This window comes from Schistocerca serialis, chromosome 1 (genome assembly GCF_023864345.2).
Source record: "Schistocerca serialis cubense isolate TAMUIC-IGC-003099 chromosome 1, iqSchSeri2.2, whole genome shotgun sequence".
NCBI lineage: Eukaryota > Metazoa > Arthropoda > Insecta > Orthoptera > Acrididae > Schistocerca > Schistocerca serialis.
The window spans coordinates 372,219,389-372,240,362 of NC_064638.1; the positions used below are offsets into that span (position 1 = coordinate 372,219,389).

Genomic DNA, 20,974 nt, shown 5'->3' on the forward strand with positions numbered 1-20,974 from the left:
CAATTTAGTCGTTTGAGTGATGCAGCTATTAATGTTTATGTTTGCATGACTGTTTATTCAGTCAGGTCTGAAGAAGGATTCATTCGAAAGCTTAGCAATGTTCTTGGTGTTGTTTATGTGTCCATTGAAAACTCAATGCATGAACTATATAGTGGGTTTATATGATTGCTCCTTTCATTATTTATAGTTCTAATCGTACTTGCTGATATGCTGATAAAAGGCTTTTTATATTTGAGTATGTACTTTCACTAATTGAAACATACCTTATCACATATTAAAACTTCTGTTGAGTTGGAGGCACTAAAATAAAACAAATCTGAAAGATTTAGATCAGGGCACTTGCACAAAAGCAGCAACAGAAATACAAATAGCTGTAATGGTGGAGCAGTGACAGTATTGTGGCCAGTTTTGGTTGAAATATAATTTTACCTATTTCCAGCATAATCTACAAGAGCATTTTGACTAATAACCAATTTGAATTTATCTTGTAGATAAGCGATGTACCTTATATTTTTAATTTTGTTCACAGGACCAGGAGCCAACACATGAATTACCAGAGAAAAGAAGCTGTGAAGCTGTTACTGTTACTGGTTCTAAGAAACTGAGTAAGTAGAGAGCCAATACATTTTTACACATCTAAAATTCTGACCAAATAATTTTAACTCATAAAATTTTTACTTTTGCTTGATTTTTGAGATCTGTTTTAGTGTTATCGTCCTATCATATAGCTAATATTGTATAATGAAACTACATTGTGCATGGGACAGATGTTGCACCTGAGTCATCCGCTAAAATACAACACACGTGACTGGATTTTCAGAGCAAGAGTAGCAATTAATGAACAAGGATATTATATAGGATTGGGGAGAGAGGAGGAGGGGGGGGGGGGATGTATCGGAATACCGTTTTGTGAGGGATCAAGGATTGTGGGAATGATATTCTTCATTTCATTTCAGAATTAGACAAAAGGTGTTTGAAGTCCTAATGGAGAACATAGTTCATTTGTTCGAGTCTTATGTGGTTCTGCTGAGGTTACTGTTATTCAATAGATTCTTCATCATAGCAAATACCTCATTCTCATTCATTAGTCACCGTTTTCCATCAGACTCCAACTCCACTCCTGTTCCCACCCCATTACAGCTTTCTACCCCTGCATCGCTTTGAACATTACATGGTAGTTTCCTACTTTATTCTTGTCCACTGTACCTTGCTTTTCATATCTATTTTCCTTGATCAGGATATACCACCTCCACTGCTTACTGTTTTCCTAATGTATCTTGTAAAAACTCCCTATCCTGCACCTCTGTACGCATCTAACTGAAATGACCCACACATGCCAGTTATTCCTATCCCTCTCTGCAGTTGCTCCTCACACTCCTCAACCCACATGTCACTGAAGAAAGGCAGTTTTTTCTGCTCAGGTGATAATTGTCCTTACCTGTATACTTACCTGCAGCTCAACACCACTTGTCTTAACTGAGCAGCAATCTCTATTCCTAATTAGTGCCATAAAAATATATATAAGTAAATGTGTGTGTATGTTTTTTCCATATCTCTTCCCTCTTCCTAAACAACTGGTATGATTTCAAGCAAATTTGGTACACATGCTATTTATCATGTAGAGAGAAGTACTATGGAGGTGAGTACCACCTAGTTCCATAGGGGTGGGGGGATGGGGATGAAGTAGTGTTGGTAACACCTGACACCTAGACTGCCTTGCACATCTGGTGTGTTTTGCAGGTAGCAACAAAAAGTGTTCAAGGGGGTATACATGTGGATGGGCGCTGCTGAGCAGACTGAGTGGAGCGAAGGAGAAGGGTTGTGAGAGGGGAGGAGGAGGAGGAGGAGGAGGAGGAGATAGACAGAGAGAGGGGAAGGGGAAGATAGGTGCAATACACATGGCTTATATGTATGCCGGTGAACCCATGAGTAGAAAGTTAGTTTGTTGTAATTCTGCTACTAGAATGGTTTAGACAACTGAAAACTGTGAGATGGAATAGGATTTGAATGCTTTCACATGCAATATTTGAGTAACAAAGCCACTTGGTACAGCTTTGACTTTGAATAGCAAAGATCTAGTTTTGAGTCCCAGTTTCATTCTGTTAAAGATTAATTGTGGTTTTCATGACAGAGTGAAAGGTTAATTCTAGCCCTGCTTTTTTTGTTGCCTAATATATTGTCTCATTTTCAGTTTTACATTAGTGTTTTTAATGAGTTCACTGCTGTCATGTGTTATCAGTAATTAATAACATTTTGTTTGTAATGATCTCTGCCAATTGGAACAACAGAAGAATAATAGAAACAGATTGCATACTTGCTTGGATACTTGTTTGTTCTGCAGGAACAAAGGAACTGTGATCACTTTTTGAAATACACACAGAGAAGACTGTTTCATGGTCCAAGAAAAATGGCTAAGATAAACAAAAGGGGAACGATGAGGAACCAGTGATAAAGAAATAGATACAATGCTGCGTCATAGGAGATACTGAAAGTGGATGGATGTAGAGAATCCTCCTCTCAACATTACGTCTGAAAACTATTTGGCTCAGCACTGCACCTACACTTATTGTCAAAAGTACAATCAAAAGGGATATAAAGTGAACTGGATTGAGGACTTTTTGATAGGGAGGACACAGCATGTTGTCTTGGGTGGAGAGTCTTCATCAGATGTAGAAGTAACTTCAGATGTGCCCCAAGGAAGTGTGTTGAGACCCTTGCTGCTTGTATTGTATATTAATGACCTTGCAGACAATATTGATAATAAAATCAGGCTTTTTACAGATGATGCAGTTATCTGTCATGAAGTACTATCTGGAAGAAGCTGCATAAATATTCAGTCAGATCTTGAAAAGATTTTAGTGTGGTGAAGAGGTTGGCAACTTGATCTAAATGTTCAGAAATGTGAAATTTTGCACTTCACAAGCTGAAAAGAATGTAGTATCCTATGACAACAGTATCAGTGAGTCACTGTAGGAATTGGCCAACTCATACAAATACCTGGGGGTAACACTTTGTAAGGATATGGAATGGAATGATCACATACGTTCATTTGTGGGTAAAGCAGGTGGTAGCCTTTGGTTTATTGGTAGAATACTGGGGAGGTGCAATTAGTCTACAAAGGAAATTGCTTACAAATTGCTTATGTGGCTGGTTCTAGAATATTGCTCAAGTGTGTGAGACCTGTACCAAATAGGATTAACAGGGCCTACTGAATGTGTACAGAGAAGGGCAGCATGAATGGTCACAGGTTTGTTTAATCCATGGGAGAGTTTCCCAGAGATACTGAAGGACCTGAACTGGAAGACTCTTGAAGGTAGATATAACTATCTTGAGAAAGTGTATTAACCAAGTTTCAAGAACTGGCTCTAAATTACTCTTGGAATATACTACAACCCCCTATGCATTGCTCACGCAGGGATCATGAGGATAACCTTAGAATAATTACTGCATGCTCAGAGGCACGCAGCTGAGAGGAGGCTTTGAGCCCAGGAGGGTGGGTGTGGGTGGTTGGGCGGGGTGGTGGGGAAGGGGGAATAGAATAACAGAAACATTTCTTTTATTATTAATTCTACATTTCTCCATGAACATTACTTATTAGTACGTTGTTGTGTCAGCATATTGTTTGGCTGTTGCCAATTGTTTGGCTGTTGTCAAATTTGACTATGCTCGATTTAAGTTCTTGGTTAACATATCTTCTTTTTTCTTGTATGTATTGTTTTCTAGAAGCAGGACTCAGATTTCTCCAGTTTTCAATAATGTAGTATCGTAAATATGGCCTAAAGTCATTTATTAGCCTGTATATTTTCTGTATATTCACAATTCCTTGTGGAGCATCCTGTATTATTGCAGTATGTTGTCTTTTAATGCTCCAGCTAGAAAAATAAGAATAGGATTATTTTCAAATACTAGACAGATGTTTTGCAATTGGCTTACATTACATAATGGCTTTTGGTGATAGGCAGGGAAAGGTGGTAATTTAATTTTTGAACGGATTAGATGTCTGTATAGGAAAGACACTCAAGGTGGAAGTGCAACTAAACTCGGGCTCGTTCACTACCTATTTTTTCACGTGGCTCATCTGGAAAGGGGGTTGGTAGTGAATGGTTGCATTTGCACCCCCTACTATTGAGTCATATATTGGCTAGCTTTTGAACAGCAGCGAAACGAACTATACACATTCAGATTGAAACTTATTTATTAAAAGAAAAACTTTAACTTTGTAGCCATGTGTTTTTATGTTCACAAATAAATTCGATCTGTACAAATAATAATCGGTGCGATTCATAGACTGTTTGTCTCACACCCACACACTTTCACATTGTTGCTTCACATACACTGGCATCCATGCTTGCATTCGCAGCATTTTGCCGCTCCCAACTTGCCACCACAACGGACAACCAACAAAGACCCCGATTTTCCCGCTCATATCCACAGTCCTGAGTCGGGTCACATGACACCACAGTAGTCAAAATAATTGCTAAACATGGCCACAATTCGTTTACAATAATTTATAATATTTAAAAACTTAAATCTAAATATATTATCTCTGCTGCTGTGCTTTAAATTTAAATTATGAACTACTTGAAAGAGCTCCATATTATCCCCTGTTACCTTGCATACCCCCACTTCATGGAGACATTACCTTAATAATGGCCACATGAAGTAACACCAAATGGAGCGAACACATATTACTTTATATATTAAACATTTTAATTATAACTATAATGGTACCAAAACATGAAGAACAGTGTTATAGTGGTGAGTTAATCAGTGTAAGTACTGTCATCAGAAAACATACAAACATTATCCAACAATGTATCCAACTCAAATATACAATTAGATAGTCTCCTATTGAGTCTGATTGGGCAGGCAAAATGCAAAGAAACTTATATTGTATAAATGCCCATGTTAGTCTATATGTAGGTTGCATACTCACTGCACATTAACACTTCCGCTGTTTACACAGTTGTTTCTGTAACTTGCACAAAGTTGTTGTAACCAGGTCCTTGTGTTCACAGGTTTATGCATTGGAATGCAGTCTTTCCAAACTTGTCAGCCAGCAGTACTGTGGTAGCCAAGCCATCCTATCAACATTTAATCAAATCCTCATAAATCTTGCCTAGACATGCAGACCCACATTTCCCAGGAGTCAGGCTATCCAAACTCTCCCTGGAACATCCTGTGTTCACTGATCAGCTCTTATTGAGGTTTATACAAATGACAGACATGCACACAAATCAAACACAAACATGGCGTTCTTAAATGTATTCTATTTCACCCTTCAAATGTTCCAAAATCAGGAGCTCCGACATTTCTACCCCCCGCACCAAGAGAATTTATTCCCAGATGCAGATTCTTATATTTTTTAAGCACCCATACATCTACAGGGTGTTACAAAAAAGTATGGCCAAACTTTCAGGAAACATTCCTCACACACAAATAAAGAAAAGATGTTATGTGGACATCTGTCCGGAAACGCTTAATTTCCATGTTAGAGCTCATTTTAGTTTCGTCAGTATGTACTGTACTTCCTCGATTCAGCTGGTCCAATTGTAGGAAGGTAATGTTGACTTCGGTGCTTGTGTTGACATGTGACTCATTGCTCTACAATACTAGCATCAAGCACATCAGTACGTAGCATCAACAGGTTAGTGTTAATCACAAACGTGGTTTTGCAGTCAGTGCAATGTTTACAAATGCGGAGTTGGCAGATGCCCATTTGATGTTTGGATTAGCATGGGCCAATAGCCATGGCGCGGTACGTTTGTATCGAGACAGATTTCCAGAACTAAGGTGTCCCGACAGGAAGACGTTCAAAGCAATGGATTGGCATCTTAGGGAGCACGGAACATTCCAGCCTATGACTCGCGACTGGGGAAGACTTAGAACAACGAGGACACCTGCAATGGATGAGGCAATTCTTCGTGCAGTTGATGATAACCCTAATGTCAGCGTCAGAGAAGTTGCTACTGTACAAGGTAACGTTGACCACGTCACTGTATGGAGAGTGCTATGGGAGAACCAGTTGTTTCCGTACCATGTACAGCGTGTACAGGCACTATCAGCAGCTGATTGGCCTCCACGGGTACACTTCTGCGAATGGTTCATCCAACAACGTGTCAATCCTCATTTCAGTGCAAATGTTCTCTTTACGGATGAGGCTTCATTCCAACGTGATCAAATTGTAAATTTTCACAATCAACATATGTGGGCTGACGAGAATCCGCACGCAATTGTGCAATCACGTCATCAACACAGATTTTCTGTGAATGTTGGGGCAGGCATTGTTGGTGATGTCTTGATTGGGCCCCATGTTCTTCCACCTACGCTCAATGGAGCATGTTATCACGATTTCATATTGGATACTCTACCTGTGCTGCTAGAACATGTGCCTTTACAAGTACGACACAACATGTGGTTCATGCACGATGGAGCTCCTGCACATTTCAGTCGAAGTGTTTGTACACTTCTCAATAACAGATTTGGTGACCGATGGATTGGTAGAGGCGGACCAATTCCATGGCCTCCACACTCTCCTGACCTCAACCCTCTTGACTTTCATTTATGGGGGCATTTGAAAGCTCTTGTCTACGCAACCCCGGTACCAAATGTAGAGACTCTTCGTGCTCGTACTGTGGATGGCTGTGATACAATACACCATTCTCCAGGGCTGCATCAGTGCATCAGGGATTCCATGCGACGGAGGGTGGATGCATGTATCCTCGCTAACGGAGAACATTTTGAACATTTCCTGTAACAAACTGTTTGAAGTCACACTGGTATGTTCTGTTGCTGTGTGTTTCCATTCCATGATTAATGTGATTTGAAGAGAAGTAATAAAATGAGCTCTAACATGGAAAGTAAGCGTTTTCTGACACATGTCCACGTAACATATTTTCTTTCTTTGTGTGTGAGGAATGTTTCCTGAAAGTTTGGCTGTACCTTTTTGTAACACCCTGTATATCACTGTACATAAATAAGCTCTTTTTTTTTAAATTCCTATATCAATTTTCACATAATATTTGGCAACATCTTGAAACTCATTCTTTTCTGCCATTTCCATGGCTAACTAGATTCAATCATAAATGGCAAACAAACTCACCAAGGTCATAAACTTTTACAAGCATCCACTTAGCCATTAGCGTTCTTTCCCTCACTTCCCTTATCTTATAATAAGCAAGTTAATTATTTCCCATATGCCTCTACAATTTGCATATTTAGTGATGGCCCTACCTGACTGTCCCAGCAACAATCCTGCCCCCACAAACCAGTATCAACTCCAGATGCCACAGATACATTAGAAATTTTAATAAAATGTCAACTATTTTTTTAACAAACTATTTGCAGGTTTCCTCCCTCCTATATTCTCCACGCATTTATACCGAAATAGACTATATGTACAGTAGGTTTCAGTTCCTGTATGACTTTCAACAAGGCTTCTATCATACCCACACCAGTTGTGCAAATCCATTGGACAACAGATTCCCTTATTGCAAATACATACAGTATAATGAAGTTTGTTGACCACCAACAATGGCATGCCAACATACACAGTAACACAAATAATACTCCAATTATAAATACACATATACATAGCCCCCAATACTTTTTTTTTAACTTGACAATAGTATACATGGGAATCTCACTTCCTTACCCTTTATTCTTTCACCACATATTTTTTCAACTCCATTACATTTCTCAGTCCAAACGGCTTTTTGGACACTGGATATACCAACCTATATGCATTAGGGTGTGGACAACCCGTTATCTCAAAGGGTCCATGGTATAATTCAAATAACTTTTTGATTTCGCCATCAATGTCACTGGAATTTTTCTTGTTCCTCACCAGCACCTTATCTCCCTCCTTGAACTTTGTTGTCTTATACCTTTCTCCATGCCTCCTCTGTCTCTCATGTCCTTTCTTTAACATTTGCTGTCTGGCCATCTGCATCTTCTCTTGACTTGTCAATCCTTGAGATGGAGGAAAATCTATGTGTTCTGCTATTAGATTGTCTGGCTTGATATTTTTCATGAGCTCATAGGGTGAGAATCCTGTCGCACAACTCTTCACTGTGTTCATAAGATCCTCAAACACAGTTATGTATTCTGCCCGAGTACTATGCTTTTTACTGCAATATGTCCTACATAGCCTACCCAGCTCCCTCATATACCTCTCAGCCAGGTTTCCCGCAGGGTGATACACTGAAATCCTTATATGCTGTATCCCAGATCTTTGCATAAACTTCCCCCACACACTAGATACAAATTGTGCTCCATTATCAGACAGAACATTCTCTGGTTTTATAACATTCACAAAGTAATCTTTCTCTAACTTGTTAATTATATTCTGGCTAGTGGTCTTTTTCAGTGGATACAGCCATACAAACTTTGAGAATACATCAACAGCTAAAAGAACGTACTTTACACCCCCTCGACCTGTTGGCAGCCTCCCAAATAAATCAATAGCCAGCAGTTCACCATTTCTTTTAAGAACAATATTCTGCATCTCTCCTTGTACTGCAATAGTATTATACTTCACCCTTTGACATTTGTCACAAGAAGCCAACTGTCTCTTTACTCTCCTGGCCATGTTGTTAAAACTAACATAGTCCTGCAGTATTTCCAAACATTTCTGAGCCCCATAATGCCCATGGCTAAGGTGGATGTAATTGATTAATTTTTCCACGTGTTCATCTGGAAAACATACCTTCTGTTGTGTCGGTATCTGGGCCGACACCGTGAAGTTGAGATGGCTGAAAAGGCAAGCTAGACTAACGCAGACGGGCGTGAAGTACTGGAACAAGATAAGTAATTAATGTTAGGAAGAAAAGTACGGAGCAGGTTTAATACTTAACTTTACTCAAGCATTGAGGTACATCGATCTTGACGATACACAGGAGACTTTAAGTACAATCACTGTATGGCTAATGGCGCCTTGCTAGTTCGTAGCCATTAACTTAGCTGATGGCTATTCTGTCTCTCGGCTAATGAGAGAGAAAGGCTTCGTACATCTGGTCGGTAGCTAGGTTCTCGTACAACTGGGGCGAGTGCTCTCTCGTATCACGAGACCTGCCTTGGTGGTGGCGCTAGGTCTGCGATTACACAGTGGCGACACGCGGGTCCGACATGTACTAAATGGACCGCGGCCGATTTAAGCTACCACCTAGCAAGTGTGGTGTCTGGCGGTGACACCACACCTTCCACTCCTCTTTGTCCAAATTTCTTTGTCTAAATAAAATCCCCTTATAAATTCTATAGTATTTTGCTATTTTTTCATGTTCTTTACTTCCAAAGTTTGTTTTGATAAACTTCAAGGTTTGGTCCTCATTCTGAAGTCTCCTCATGTCCTTACAGATTGATTTGATTTCCTTCTCTCCACCCACTCCTTTCATGTACAATATCTGTAGTTCTTTCTCATCTGCATTCCCTTCATGTTCTTCTCTAATGAAAGGTAACCTTGATAAGGCATCAGCCACATTGTTGTCTGTGCCTTTAACATATCTTATCTCATAGTTAAACTGCTGCAGAAACATGGCCCATGTCAGGAGTCAATTATTTAACAGCTTACATTCTTGCAAATAGCTCAGAGCCTTATGGTCTGTCTAAACAATCACTTTCCTACCTTCCAAATATATCCTGAACTTCTGAAATCCAAAGACTATGGCTAAAAGTTCCTTCTTTCAGATACCATACATTAATTCATGTTTGGACAGCATTCTGCTTGCAAAAGCAATTGCCCTGTGCTCAGTCTTCCCATCTACTATCCTCTCCTGAAATAACACTGCCCCTATCCCATAATCTGAGCTTTCTGCCTCAGTACAGAAAGGCAAAGACAAATCTGGATAGAACAAAATTTTGCTATTTTTTAAGCTATTCTTTATGGCTTTAAATTCCCTGTCACACTCAGATGTCCAGCACCAGGTTACACTTTTCTTTAATAGTCTACATAAGTTAGGTGAATTCAGGCTATAATCACTTATATACTTCCTGTAGAATGAACATATTCTTATAAATGATTTCAATTGTTTCCTGTTCATTGGCACCTTGCAGTCAACAATAGCCTTGATTTTCTCTTTATTGGGCAGAATGCCATTAGGAGTTAACTGATGACCGAGAAATAGTAATGTTGCTCAAAAAAATTCACACTTACTTAACTTAAGGGTCATTCCCCCTTTAGATATAGCCTTGAATACATCCTCCAACAGCTGACAGTGCTCTTGCCAATTGCTACTCGTAATCAAAATGTCATTTACATACACTGTCAATTTTCTCATTAGTTCATCACCCAACACATGACTTAAAGCCCTTACAAAAACTGCTGCAGATATTGATAAACCAAATGGCACAACTGTAAACATATAAGTCCTGCCCTCAAATAAGAAAGCAGTGTACATTCTGCTCTCTTCAGCCAATTGAACCTGCCAGAAGCCTGAAGTCAAATCAACACTTGACAGAATTTTAACATTATAAAATTTTTGCAACAGCTCATTCATGTTCTCTGGCTGATCATTTTCTTTGACTATTATTTTATTTAGCTTTCTTGCATCCAATACTATTCTTATAGAACCATCCCTCTTTTTCACCACTAGTATTGGATTACAATACTCACTCCTCCCCATTTCCAGTATGCCCCACTTCAACATCATCTGTATCCTTGCCCTTACAGCCTCTCTATTAGCTATTGCTATAGGATTATTACTTCATGTGGCAATACCCTCAAGATATAACTGAAATCTACAACTTTTCCAGGTCTGTCGGAGAACACATGCTTATGTTTACACAATAAATCTGTAAGCTGCACCTTTTGTTCCTCCTTTAAATGTCCCATTTCATTTACTTTGTCATATATCTGCTGTTCAGTGCACATTTCATCACCTACCTCATCGATCCTTTGTAAATGAGTCATTGTCTCACCTCCTTTTAATTCCTCTTTAAATTTTATTATTCGTCTGTTTCCACCAGCATCAAATTCTGCCACTCTGTCCTTTACAAAAATGACACAGTCATACTTGTACAAGAAGTCCATACCCAAAATTACATTCAATGCCAAACCCTTCACCACAAAGCAACTAATATCAAAACAATACTCATTACTATTAAATTCCAGCAAAACTTCTCTGCTGATGGGCTTGCTGCATGTCCCAGTTGCTGTCTTAATTTTGACTCCTGTAACAGGTAATTCTATTAATTCTAAACCTTTAATTTGCTGCGGAAAGATTCAGAGACTGCAGATAAACTTGAGCCAGAGTCTAATAATGCTATATCTGTAACTCCTCCCACATTGATATCAATTATTGGCTGTATCACCTCTATTTCTACTCTGTTCAGCCCTGATTCCTGTAATAAATCTCTTTCTACTTCACTCCTGCTTTCCTCTTGCTTAATGCAAATATCTTTAGGACTTTCTCCAAAACATACATCAGTATCCCCTTCAAACAGATCCTTAATAGCAAACTCAACATTCTCTTCTTCACTTAATTCTTCCAATTTTCTGGCAATTTTAAATTTTATTTTACCCCATTCTTGAGGCATCAAAGCTTTATGTAATTTTGCTTCACTCAAATCATAATCTGCCTCCTCCTTTCCTAACCATCCACAATTCTCAGGCTTGCATCCTCATCAGTTAAGAACACATAGGTTTCAATTTTATCTTCTGGGCAACCTACAGCAACATTCTCCATATCATTACACATTTCCATATCTACATTGAAGTCATTATCACCACCACCACAGTTAACACCTGCATCCACAAGCACAGTAACATTATCAGTAGGAAATTTACCAGCATTTTCCACATTGTCCAATACACCGCTCATATTAGCCTTTACATCACACATAATACACCTTTTCCACCATTCTCCATACTATTTCCAATAGACATCTCTACCCACTCATCACATCCATTATTACTGTGAACATCGCCCATATCCACTTCTGTTTCCCCTTTTGATGAAACAACCTCTGTCCCTGATCTTTCAATGAATTTTGCTGCACACAAACCAATATTGTCCTCCTCTGCTTGTAATTTCTCTTCCCTTTTAAACATGTCATCAATGTTAAACTCACACTGTTCATTGCTGATATTAACCTTGTTCCATTTTTTCCTCTTATACCTTTTATCTGTATTTCTATAATTGTTAAAACCTCCCCATAGATTTTCATTTCCTAAGACAGCATCCAAATGACACATCCCAATTTCCCTATTTTCCTTGCTGACATTATTACTCATCCCATCAGGTCCTTGTCTGGCCCTGTTGACATAATTACCAGCCCCCCTGCAGACCTTAAGTGAGGCATCAATTAGTTTTTTGATTGCCTACCCTGTCTATTTGCATCTGGCATTCCTGTTCTCATACCTTCTCTATCACTCCTCATCTGATCAAAATTGTCTCTTCTCCCCCCAAAATTTCTGTTATATCTTTGTGGCCTGCTTCTCCAATCTCTATCCTGATTATTCTGATCACTTCTATCTTCTCTCCACCTGTTATGATTATTACTGTACTCATAATTAATACTGTTTCCCCTTTCATGATACCTTCCACTCTCCCTCTGTTCCATGTATTTAGGTCTGTAACACAATGCCCTGTCCATATTATCCACAAAATTAAGAAATTCTTCCACTGAATCTGTTGCACTGTGAATCAAATCCCATTGCAAATGCTCTGGTAATCTTCTCGTTAGTGTAGATATTTCTGTTAATACACTCAGTGGCCTATCCAGATGATTTAATTTATTCAGTTCTCTAACACAGAACTCTCTCATACTTTCCTTTCCACTCTTGTAACTGGGTCCATTCAAAAAATCGTTTTGCAATCTTAACTGTTTTGCCTGGCCCCAGTATTTGCTCAAGAACAGGCCTTCAAAGGCTTTAAAATCACAAAATTTATCATCATTTTGGTTTGCCCAGGTTTGAGCTCTCCCTTCCAACTGCCTCTTAACATATTTAATTTTTGACTGCTCACTCATCCCTGTCACAAAGTTATCCTTACAAGCAGCTAGAAAGTCAACTGCATGGTATTTATTCTCCCCACTAAAAGGTTTTGTCTGAAATCCATGCCCCATAGGATATCCTAACAATAAATTTCCATTCCCTGCTGCCACAGTATTAACTGTTTCCCTCAAGACATTTATTTCCCCTTCTAATTCCTTCTTATTGTCAGTAATCCCCTTATGGCAATCCAGCACTCCTATCTTAATGGATTCAATGTCTGCCTCTGTTTGTATTTGAAAGCATGTGCATTTCTATTCCTGTACCTGAATCTGCCCCACAAGATTACTTTGCACAGTGTCTACCTTGGCTACTAGTTCTCTTTCAACCTCATCAACTCTCTCAATAATTCCCTCAACAATTTTAACTGTGCTTTCGACTTTATCTGTAATTTGAGTGAATCTGAGATCTAGCTGATCAAATTTTTCACTCACTGTCTTTATTTTATCACTAAGCCTCAATTCCATATCCCCTATTTTCGAATCCATTTCTCCAACTATTGCAGTTTTTATATTCCCTATTTTTGAGTCTATTTCTCCTAATTTACTAGTAAGTTTTACAAAAAATGTACTCAGGTCACTTCCTGGTATCCAGCCTATTTCTTTTGGCATGCTAGGGCTACTACAGTTACTCCTAACATCCACTGATTCGCCTTCACTTTGAGATTCACGCATCTCATCGTCCATGGCTAATGAAAGGGCACAATTTTGCAATGTAGCTGCTGGCTGTACTTATCTTTTATATCCTCGTGTGACGCGACGTCTGCAGTGAGCTCCGAAGCACAGCTATGCACTGAATCGTAAACGGCAGCGTGGACACGCAGCAAACTCGATCAGGAGCAAGAACACATTGCGTGGGCCCTTGGCAGCATGTAGTCGTATTGGTCGGTGGCATGGACGACAGCATTGATCATCGGCAGCACGTGGATACAGCTTCGACTGCTTTACCCATAGCAACACATGGACGTGGCACGGACGATGGTTTTTTCTCGCGGCAACACGTGGTCATGGCACAAACTGTGGTTTTACCCGCGGCAACACGTGGTTGACTCATCAGGCTGTGTAAATGACTGCCTCACAATCGTGGTGGCCTTATATCGGTGTAACCAAGAGGCAGTGCGTATCTTGTCCAGCACAAACACTCCGCTACTGCTAATGCACTGATTTAGCTCAGAGCGCCCCCCCCCCCGCCACTGACTGTTCGAAAGCCTGAACATCAGACAGACACCCGATTCCGTAATACTATGGAATAGACAAGGAAGTCCGATCCCGGACGAGCCCCCCAATTGCAACTAGACTCGGGCTCGTTCACTACCTATTTTTTCACGTGGCTCATCTGCAAAGGGGGTTGGTAGTGAACGGTTACATTTGCACCCCTACTATTGAGTCGTGTATTGGCTAGCTTTTGAACAGCAGTGAAACGAACTATACACGTTCAGATGGGAACTTATTTATTCAAAGAAACACTTTAACTTTGTAGCCATGTGTTTTTATGTTCACAAATAAATTCGATCTGTACAAATAATAATCGGTGTGATTCGTAGACTGTTTGTCTCTTCCCTCCAGACGAGCCCCCAATTGCAACTAAACTCGGGCTCGTTAACTACCTATTTTTTCATGTGGCTCATCTGCAAAGGGGGTTGGTAGTGAACGGTTGCATTTGTGCATTAAAAGAAAGCCAAAGTACTTTGCAACGGAACTACAACGCCCATCAAAACACAAAACAAGTATTTTCCAGTCTATTTTGCCCAGCATATTATCTCTGCTGCTGTGCTTTAAATTTAAATTATGAACTACTTGAAAGAGCTCCATATTATCCCCTGTTATCTTACAGAAGAAAGGCACTCATCGGCAGGCAAGGTTCTGGAAAAATTATGCCTACTGTCTTCGCCGTCCCTGTCATGTATTTACTCGCCAACATAAATGAAAAGCCAACCAAAATAAATAGTAGATATTACAAAACACTGATTCATAATTCACCACTGCCTTTCACAAAATGAAATATACAAGAACTGACTGGAAAGTAACCTCCACTAGGCTAAAAGAAACTATAATTATTAAAGCAAGTTTATTAGAAAATTTTTCCATTTGCTAGTGAGGCTCCATTGCTTCAAAAATCTATGCCATCACACCTAATGAACTTCCTTTTCTTGAACAACTGAGTTGCTTTTTGCTTCAACAATTACATGTCTCTGTAAGTGTTATTTTGTATCCATAAAGTGTTCAGAAGGGGAATCGAAGGTCTTATCTTTTCCACTGTAGCAACTCTGGAATTTGGAATCAAGTATTTTAGTTTTCATTTGATTGTATGCTGCAACTGTTGTTCTCCTAATGTACATAAACAGGTATAAAGTAATTTCTGTGTGGATAGATTAGCACTAGTCATAATTTTGTTATCAGTATACTTTATAGAAGTAGCTTGCAGTAGCTGTTTGTGCTTGTTAATGTCTTAATTCATTCCACACCCTTCAAGGCTCTTTCATTATTGGATACATGAAACATGATGTGTGACTGAATGAATAAATGAATGATTGATACTGGTAGAGTCAAGAATTGATTTGATGGATGCACTGGATCCATTGATTTAATCTGAAACAAAAACTTAGTAGAGTTTTTTACAATTTGGCAGTTTTACAGTCATTGAATGATTCTCATACAGGTGTCTTTATGCTTGTTTTTGCTTCATCCTGTTCATCCTGGCCTTGTTTGTCAGCAGTGGGTTGGCTTCATTTGACTCTCATGCTTTGTCTCCTTCCATAGTATGTTCCTAACTTTGCTATTGGACCTCATCCTCTATCTTGGAAGGCACATACTCGTCTAAGATGTGGCATACGTTACTCCTACGGGTGTACCATAAATCTTTCACATTTTTCTACGATGATGAATGAGCTTTGATTTAATAATCGACAGTCCAGGATGAATAACTATGACAATGAAGGAGTAGATTGCTACTCACCACATAGAGGTAGCATTGGGTCACAGACCGGCACAGTTGCAAAGAATACAAGAAGTATTTAAGTGTTCATACAAACTCCGTCCTCAGAAATGGGAATCTCAGGTATTGATACAACAACAACAACAACAACAACAACACACACACACACACACACACACACACACACACACTCGTGGCTACTGTCTCCACATGCCATGACCTGACTGTGGCTGCATCATACATGAGCAGGAATCTTCTGGAGTGGGTGGTGGGAGTAAGAAGGAGGTATGTGATGGGGAGGGGAGGGGTATTCGGGTGGGGGAAGATATTGGTGATGTCAATGGGAGGGTGCAGAGATATAGTGGAGACAGATGTAGCATTGGTAGGGTGTGCTTTGGGGGAGAACGCGGAAAGAAGGGGGGGAAAGTACAGAAGAGGAAAGGATCTGCAGGTGAATCAGCAGGATAGAAGGCTTGTGTGCACTGTACTGGCAGCAGGGAAGGGGATAGGCAGGTGGAGGACAGGGACTTGTGAAGGTTGAGGACAGGAGGCTGGGGGGGGGGGGGGGGGGGGGTTTACAGGAATGAAGGATGTGTTGTAACGACAGTCCCTGCATATGAAGTTCAGAAAAAGTGGTGTTGGTGTGAAGAACAGGAATGGCACGGGTTGTGAAGCAGCCATTAATATGAAGCACATTGTGATAGGTGTCATGTTCAGCAACTGGATGGTCCAGCTGTCTCTTGGCCACAGTTTAGCAGTGGCCATTCAAGTGGACAGACAGCTTTTTAGTAGTCATGCCCGCATAGAATGCAGCACAGTGGTTGCATCTAAGATTGTAGATCGCACGGCTATTTCCACAGGTTTCCCTGCCTTTGATGGGGTAGAAGATGCCAATGATAGGCCTGGGGTACATGGTAGTGGGAGGATGTATGGGACAGATCTCTTGCATTAGGGTCTGTTGCAGGGATATGAGCCATGAGGCTAGAGGCTGGGTGTAGGAATGGAGTAGGGATGGACAAGGATATTGTGTAGTATGGGTGGGCCCAATTGCCCATTTTTCCCTCCTTGATTATAAGGTGAAATGTTTCATACTTCTTTTAACATTAAGAGCATATAACTTACATTGTCCATGTCTTCAGCTATAATTATTTGGTTATTATCAAAAAGGAGAGTGCACAAATTACAATCTCCTGCCAATATCTCATGTACATTGCATTTTCTTCTCGAGACCTTAAGGGCTTGTTCTAAACATGTCTTCAAGAGAATAGATGCTATAACAGAAGCTTTTTTTCAGTCCCTCTGAGAAGCCAAATACCGAAGAAATTTCAGTCTATATCTTTACTGTGCTAACATCGCATATATAAAATTGATCTACAACTGTCACTTCAATATTTATTAGCCCACTGTTTCACATACTGGGCCATAACTGACTGTGTTACGTGCTTTTTGGAAATTCACAAAGATGTAATGGTTGGGTATGAGTTTGACTGCATGATTTCTTAAAGTAATTATTCTGTCTATACATAATTTCCATGGCCTAAATCAATTTTTTTCTTATTTCTGTTCTCCCTTCACTGCCCTTTAGAATGTAGTCATAATGTCATGCAAATATATTTGGAAATTCACAAAGACTTAATCGTATATTAGTTTGGCTACATGATTTCTTTAAGTAATTATTTTATCTATAAGTAATTGCCGTGATCTAAATCAACTTTGTTCTTATAATTTCTGTTCTGGCTTCACTGCCCATTAGAATGTAGTCATACAGTTGTGCAAAAGTTGGGATTAAGTTTGCCTTTCAATAATTATTGCAGTTCACTATTTTTATAGATGAATATGATAGTGACTTTCTGATATTTTTATGGCATCACATCTCTGTAATGCTGATGGCATGTCATGTGACAGTTTTGCAATATAGCTTATCTGCAAATTAAGAGCAGTGAATTTCCAGATGCTGATGGATGAAAAAAAAAAGAACAAAAATTGGAGACGCAACTGAAATTTTTTTTTCACAGCAGTCACAGCCTCGTCATCAGGCAATTTCTTCATGAAATTTGTCAGCTAATAAGTTTCAATGTTTCACAGTATAACTTGCCATTACATAGGTGTTAAACATGTTTGTTGATTAACTTTTTTTAAATGATGGCAAGCACAAATGATATAAATTAGTGCAATTATCTGATTTAGCAGCTGTTTTGTAATTCATATCAAAAGCTCTTATTGCTGGTCCTTCAACGTTTGAGGAACTAATAGACCATGGGATTAGATTCTCATTATCACCTAGAAAATCAAATCCATTTGTATACATCAACCATTAATTGCATTTTTTACTTTGCTGTCCATCAGTTGCAGAAAACTGATTACAGCATCTTGCATTGAAAAAATTTCATATTTTCAATTCAAACAATTTTTTACTATTCTCTCTGTTAAGAGTAAACAGCTACTCACCATGAGATTTCTCCAGGAACTACCACTTTACAAACATGCTCTTGGTAATTTTGGCTCACAGACACAGAAAATAGGACATATGAATGATTTAATAAAATATTAATTATTGTAAACTAAAAAAATTTAATGTAATTGTACTTTGTTTTAAGACAGTTGATTATCAGTTTATTGTGTTACAACAAACATTTATAGCGGAGCATTAATATGTATAATTTGGTATTTTGTCTTTGTAATGTCTTGCCTATTATTCTGACCCTCAGAATAGTTCTGATTAAATATTGGATGTTACTTAACAATTTAGACCATTCTTGCTGATTAACAAACAATGAAAATAATAATTTTTAATGGAATTTCTTTACAGAATATTATAATGTTCAGATTTTTCAAGTACTTTCCTGGTACTACATTCAAAATACAATGTGGGAAACATCCACACTTCATGTTACCTTCCACTCTCAGTTATGGGAATTTAAAATTAATTTGAGGCCAAGTGTACTCATTTGAGTGAGGCCCATTGGCAGGTGATGTCCTAAAAAAGCTTTCCATAGTCTGTCATTTGCTCACCAAGCTGTTGGTGTATTTGGTACCAGGTTAGTCAATTGGCTTTACTTCATTGGTGGGATCTATATTTATGACATGCGATGTACACTGTTGAAAGGAAGTTCTTTCATCACTAGACGAGACCACTTGCTTCAGTGACAATTGTGAAGTATTACTGAAGCATGCCTGCTATCCCATACATTTTAAGATGGCCTTATTGCATACAGAAATTATATCACTTCCTCTATTTATTTTACTATTTCCATTTTGTACTGTTTGCATTGGAGGTGGAAGAACAGTTATGCCAATGGACTTTTACCACTGCCAGGTGGAACATCCAAACTGACAAATGTAAATAAAAATCATTCAGGAGATATGTTGTGTAGTGATGCAGCTGGTTCTATTGTATTATACTCTTGAAATACACTGCTCAGTTGTAGATTACTACGTAAACAATGCACTTCCAATTATTGGCACATTATACAATCTGAAATAAACAGTTGTGAGATAAATTCTTGATTTACAGATTTTTTAATGATTTCCCATCAAAGCATTAAAATAAAATAAAAAATTACAGTTATCATACTAAGATAAAGTTAGTCTGATGTAATTGGAGCACTGGACACTGGCAAAGGACAGGCAGTAGCAAATGTTGTCTCAAAATAATTAAACTTACTATAGACATTCCCTTGCATAAGTTTCTCTGAGATTACTTCTGTCATTAAAAAAGGGAGAGTATTTCTGAGAAATTTATGTTGATTTTGAGTATGTTTTATTGCAGTTTTTAAGTAAAGTTCATAAAACATAGCACTGAAGAGAGGCATACACAGAAGACAGGCATACATGATTCTGTGCATAGAAAAAATTATAATAATTTATGAAATATTTATTGAATTGTCATTTGGCTAAATATAGATTCTGTGAAAAAATATTTAGAATAAAATTAACTCGCATTTTGCTTTCATTATCGAGTCTGAAGATACAATAGTATTGCATTACCTTGTCTTCTGACATAACACCATCAGATTTAACTGTTTTGGTGACTTCTTTTATCTTATGATAACCTGTAACACTGAATTTTCAGCGTTTAGAGTTTTAAATAATTTATTTGTTAGAGGAAAGGTATGAAATAGGGCAAAGAAAGTACATAATGTGCAATGACTTGAGGGAGTGAAACATTGTTTCAAGTCCTGTTTTAGTGAAGACAGGACACTGAAGATACACAAGTACATCATAAATAAGAATGTGAATTGTGTCTGGTTAAAAAGATTTTGGTGCATCAAACCATGCAGGAGACATTTCATTCTAAAGAAAGCAAATAATTTGAAAAATTCTGCAGGAGATTGTTCATATGTATAGTATATTTTTAAGAAGTAAAACTCATTTGAAAGTGCATTAATCTGTTACAGCTAAAAAGCGAAGGATGCACTGGCGGAACAAACACAAACTGCTACGTTCGGCTAACCCTACATCTCGTATCACTGCTTTCAAGAATGCAATAAGCACTTGTCACAAGAGATTCTGCCTCCATCACAAAAAACAAAAGAGAGGTGAGTTTTCACCAAACTGTTTTTCATGTATTGCTTGCTCTCTGTGGGAAACTGTGATGTACTTGACTTGTCCTGTAATTACATAGAAAAAAATGAAAATCAGTATTACTAGATTAAAATGCATGGTTGCAGGAATAAAGTAACATTTTTTAATGTAGAGACTTGTTCTGTAATTACAGAGAAAAAATGAAAACCAGTATTACTAGATTAAAATGCATGGTTGCAGGAAGGAAATAACATTTATTAATGTACAGACCTTGAAATACCCACCACAGTCCTAACTGTTAAGAGTTGTGTCCCCTCATCTTCACAATAGGTGGTTCTCTCTTGATCTGGGTATGAGTGACCTGCTGCCTCTCTATTTCTAACCTCCCCCAAACTATAATTCTTTCCTTTCTAAGAAAGGAATAACAATTCCAAGAACTAGGATAGTTAATTATTTTTATGCATTTATTGACAGTAGAAAGAATTTCACCACCTGAAGGTATGTACTGGTCAGCCATTCAGCTACTTG

The 20,974-nt window shown here is 38.6% G+C and overlaps 1 protein-coding gene across 2 annotated transcripts in view; it reads left to right on the forward strand.

Annotated features, from left to right (window-relative positions):
- LOC126470659 (myoneurin-like) overlaps window positions 1-20,974 on the forward strand; it is a 136,209-nt gene that overhangs the window by 43,465 nt on the left and 71,770 nt on the right. For both annotated transcript variants that reach the window (XM_050098656.1, XM_050098648.1), the window contains exons 4-5: window positions 530-605; window positions 20,320-20,460. In XM_050098656.1, coding sequence (XP_049954613.1) covers window positions 530-605; window positions 20,320-20,460 — 217 coding nt within the window. The remainder of the gene's footprint in view (window positions 1-529; window positions 606-20,319; window positions 20,461-20,974) is intronic.